The sequence below is a fragment of the Platichthys flesus genome, chromosome 24 (genome assembly GCF_949316205.1).
Source record: "Platichthys flesus chromosome 24, fPlaFle2.1, whole genome shotgun sequence".
Lineage (NCBI taxonomy): Eukaryota > Metazoa > Chordata > Actinopteri > Pleuronectiformes > Pleuronectidae > Platichthys > Platichthys flesus.
Window position 1 is genome coordinate 4,422,592 of NC_084968.1, and position 4,759 is coordinate 4,427,350.

Below are 4,759 nucleotides of genomic sequence, written 5' to 3' on the forward strand. Positions count from 1 at the left end.
TGTTGGAGGTGGACCAGGGGCAGCGGGTGTTGACGCGGCGGTGGACACCAATCCTCCCCCTTGGATTTTGCATATGCTCCGGGGTGTGGCAGAGCAGGGTAAAGAGAAGAAACAACAACAGGTGGGTTAGTTTTAGTATCATACGGTGGGGGTGAAGTGGGTGATGATACAGATGGAACAAATGGATTATGTGCTGACAACACATAGTGAGCTGTAGGAGTAGAGACGGATTCGTTTTTGGCGACTTTACCCTGTTTGCTGCGTTATTCTCACAGCCTAGACTCTTTTTCCCATTGTGCTAAACAGTTCTCATGTTTTGCACATTTTCCCAAATGACTTGTCTTCACTCTCTTTTGACTTAACATTTTATCTTTCTCATGACTTAGTCTCGCACGTAAGTTTGACAACTGATTTCCACTCAGACTTCCTTTTGATGCGAAACCCAGTTGTCTCACCCATACTTCTAAACATTCACAACATTCATCTCCATATTTTTCTCTTCATATCCCTTATAATGGGAGAATCCCATTGTACTGGGTCTGGTTTTGAATCCGTGTTTCCCATGTCTGTGTTCCTACTTCTTTGTCTTTGTGTGTGTGTGTCTCTGTGTTTCTGTGAAATTTCAGGAAATGCAGATGTGCGTGCGTAAGTGTATGTTTCAAAGAAGTGCCAATAAGTTTGGGCGCTATTTCAATGTTCGATTTGAGGAAGTGTCAATCTAAGGTCAAGTTTGTGCGCTGGTTGTTTATTCGCATGAGGAAGTGTCACTCTAAGGTCAAGTTTGTGTGCTATTACAAACTAGACTTTCTGTGTGTGCGTGTGTGTGTGTGTGTGTGTGTGTGTCCAGTATGCTGCGTACGTGATGGGGAAGTCAACGTGAGTAATACCCTTCAATCGACTTTCATTACATGAAGTTTAATCATTGTTTTCCTTATGTCAGTCCAAGTGTCATTCCATCAAAGACCAACAGCAACTGTCCAAACATTGCCTACACACAATGTCTAACCATAAAAGTGTAATTACATCACGAGTGGTTTTTTATCATTAATCACAAAAAAGCCACATTTATAATAAGAAAAAGTATAAAAAAGCATTACAGACAAGAATCATGCTACAACTCTAAAGAAAGACTGAGAAATCCCTCATCTCAAACATAGATCGTTCAAAAAAATACAATTCTACAGTTTAACACTTGAGTACACACATTCATCATTTGTGTTATCCCTCTGTCGTCTTGATCTGCTGGCCACGTTCACATTAACTGCAGCGTAATGGAGGTCATCTGCATGTTGGTTGCCCTAGAAAAAACATACAAGAACATCAAGATAGCTCCTGAAAAAAATATATAATAATAAATACTTTTTTTATTGTCAAATGTAAATTTCACACTTAAAAATATTGTATTTACCTCTGCATCTGTTTTGGATGGAGATGATGGTTGTGTACGAGACTCTGGTTAAGAAACACGTACAAAGACAAAGACTTAGTCACTCTTGTGTTCACATATGTCCTGTTTGGTGCCTTTACCTCTTAACCTGGGTTTACTTCTTAACTAGTCTTGTGTTGTATGTGTTGAATTGAGAGAATACAAGCCAGAGATGAGTGGTTACCTGAACATCTCCAGCATCTTCTCTTGTTTATCTTGTACAGTAACACAGCCAGCAAAAGGCTGATGGTGAATCCCAAAGCTCCACTCAGGAAATACACCAGCCAGTTCACTTCATCTGCAACAGGAGAAGTTCTACTAATTGTCATTTAATTTTGCAAGACAAGAGACAAGACATTGACAGAACAAAACAAAGGACAAGAACAGTGAATACAGGACAGTTAACAGAACGGAATGACAAAGCAGTGTGTTTGTGTGCGTGTGTGTTTTCTATATGAAAACAACAAATATTATTAATAATTATAATAAAAATACTAATAGGGGAGAGCAGGGTAATGTGGGACATCGGGTGATGTGAAACACCCACTGTATCTAGGCAACGGAACACATTTGTGGTCATGTGATTATTATGTTCAAAAGCCCCTCCCATTCCGCCCTTGCAATGAAGGATAAGTTGGTGCAGGTGCTGTGGAAAGTATGTTTTTTCACAAAAATTTGTTTTTTGCATGTAAAAGTAAATTTTCTTGCTTTGAACTTAATCAACTGTTGTGTCAAAACAAATTGATTCGGGTAGAAAAAATTATATCATACATCTTGATGAACTTCCAACATATAAAACCATGTGATTGATGCCAGCTGAAGATTAGCCTGAATTGATAAAAGATGTTGTTTTTCTAAAATTGTGGCTTTGGGGTAAAGTGGGACAAATGCTGTGGGGTAAAGTGGGACAGTGTCTCACTTTACCCCACCATGAAGCACAAGTTGAGTTTAGTCATAAATATACTTTAGTGTTATATTACATTATATGTTTTATTTTTAATGTCATAAACATTGTAGAAAAGCCATCATGCCAAGAAACTACACCAGGAAGACAACCTGGGGCCAAACACCCCTCGCAGAGATGGAGAGTGCAGCCGCTTAGGTCATGCAAGGAAAGAAGTCCTTAAGAAAAGCTGTAAGGGATAGAAATATTGACAAGACAACCCTCAAAAGAGTCATCAAGTAAAGACAAAGGGAAAGTAAAATCAGTAGCCTGGGGTGCAGTAGCTGAGGTAAAGAGAATATTCACAGATGAGATGGAGGAGGAGCTTGCCAAACACTTGAGACCAGTTCCATGGCCTTGCTCCAGTTAAGTGCCGTGAACTGGCATTAGAATACACAGAGAAAATCAATATCCCTGTCCCTACCAATTGGACAGAGAAACAATGTGCAGGTAAGCTGGTGTGTGCAAGAGATCACATGAATCATAATAATCATAAATGTGCTTAATTGACCAATCCCCATGATTCTGCTACTAGTCCGATATTAGTGGTTGTCAATCTAGCTGTCTGGATTTTAACTATTACAACATGTGTTGTAATGGTATTTTATAGTGGAAAAAATAAGTGGACCCTTTACTCCGTAAAGTGGGACACTAGACCACTTTTTTAAAAACTATCATATTTTCACTGCCCTTTGTCCTGAAGACATTCTGATCATTTCCATTGCAAGAACACATCCTGAATTAATGGGAAATGTGTACATTTTACTGATATATCAGTTAAGCTCGCCTAGAGGGGAGCAAATGTAAAAAATGTCCCACATTACCCCGCTCTCCCCTAATCTTATAATCATAATAATCAGACCACTTAAAAATGACCTTATTATAAAAAATTATCTCACCGATATAATAATAATTATAGTAATAATGATATTATCTTGGAGAAAAAATAAAGAGGAAAAGTTGTACTAATATGGAATAAATTATCATTTATAATGAAATTATAATCATTACTATGATCAAAGCTATCATAACTAATAACAAATACAATTATAATCATCAATATAAAAATATCGATTTAGTCGTGGTGCACACCTCCAGCATCCACTGGTGGTGAAGCCTTATTGGGTCACCCTCAGTGGGGACATTCAGACAGAACCAATTGGGTTACTGTTTCAATTTATTGCTATACAGTATTTTCCCAAAGTCCTGTCTCTTTCTACGCAACTGTCACTATTCATTAATTGAGACAGTCTCTGGTAGAGACTCACCATCAAACTCCAGCTTGGTCCCGTCTCCAAACACAATGTGTCCACATGCAGCGACAGCACAGTAGTAGGTCCCAGCTTGAGAACGGTTCAGTCTCTCCAACGGCAAGTTGTAGACACAGGTGTGTGTCTGTGTGTCTGGTTTCCTCTCACACTGATTGTTCCTGTCTCCGTGGGTGTAAATGAGTCCTGGCTGAGGTTCTTCAGAGCTCTTGAACCAGTAATAACTGTGTTCTCCATCACAGGTCCCAGTGTGAACTGTGCAGCTGAGAGTCACAGAGCCTCCTGGCTGGATGCTCTCAGACTGATGCACCACAACCTGGATGTTAGACCCTGAACCTTTCACACTGACAGTGACGCCCTCAGTAAACTGAGAAACGGTTGAATTCTGCTGTAAACAGTAGTAAGTAGCTGAGTCTGAAAACTGCAAATCAGAGATATTTAGGTGACTCACAACATCATTAGAGTCCACAGAGAAGTGTCGATTGTCTATGAATTCATTCCGTAACCAAATCTCTGTTAAAAGTTTGTACGTCTTAGAGATAATTCGAGGTTTCTGTCCTGGTGTGTGTTTGTACCAATAAATGGTTTTGTCATCCCCCTCATAGAAACATTGCAAAGTCAAGTTGTCTCCAACATCAACTGATATGAATCCACTGTCTTGATGAGACAAGATCAAATTATGCATCTGAACTGAGGAGAAAAAGGAGAAAAACAAAATAACTTTTAAGGTTATGTGACAGAAATGAAATGGTTATCAGCATCAGGACTGACTGAATATTTAAAAAACACACAACTCACCCATATTCCCCAAAAAGAAACATGTCAGGTAGAGAACGAACTTCGGAGATGTCTTCATGTTGAAATCGTCGTGTTGAATGACAAACAGCCCGACACTTTCTCCTCTCTTCAGAGTAAAGACTTGTGTTGATTGGCCAGCAGGGCAACACTGATCACATGATCACTGCTACCTTGATGTGAATCTTTTTTCTTTAAAAAGAATCACAGGGTGACAGACGTCTGAAGCAGTTAGAGTACATACTACTACTACTACTACTACAATTGTATTCAGTTATTCATACAAAAATACCAGCACAAATATAGGGATACAAATGTTGCAGATGA

The 4,759-nt window shown here is 39.1% G+C and overlaps 1 protein-coding gene across 1 annotated transcript; it reads right to left on the reverse strand.

Annotated features, from left to right (window-relative positions):
- Positions 1-650: 650 nt before the first annotated feature.
- Positions 651-4,493, reverse strand: LOC133949955 (uncharacterized). The gene is made up of 5 exons (XM_062384075.1): positions 4,436-4,493; positions 3,638-4,327; positions 1,611-1,724; positions 1,409-1,452; positions 651-1,298 (listed from the first exon to the last, which is right to left on the reverse strand). Exons 1-5 carry the CDS (start codon positions 4,491-4,493, stop codon positions 1,179-1,181), a joined length of 1,026 nt encoding a protein of 341 aa, XP_062240059.1. The 3' UTR covers positions 651-1,178.
- Positions 4,494-4,759: the final 266 nt, after the last annotated feature.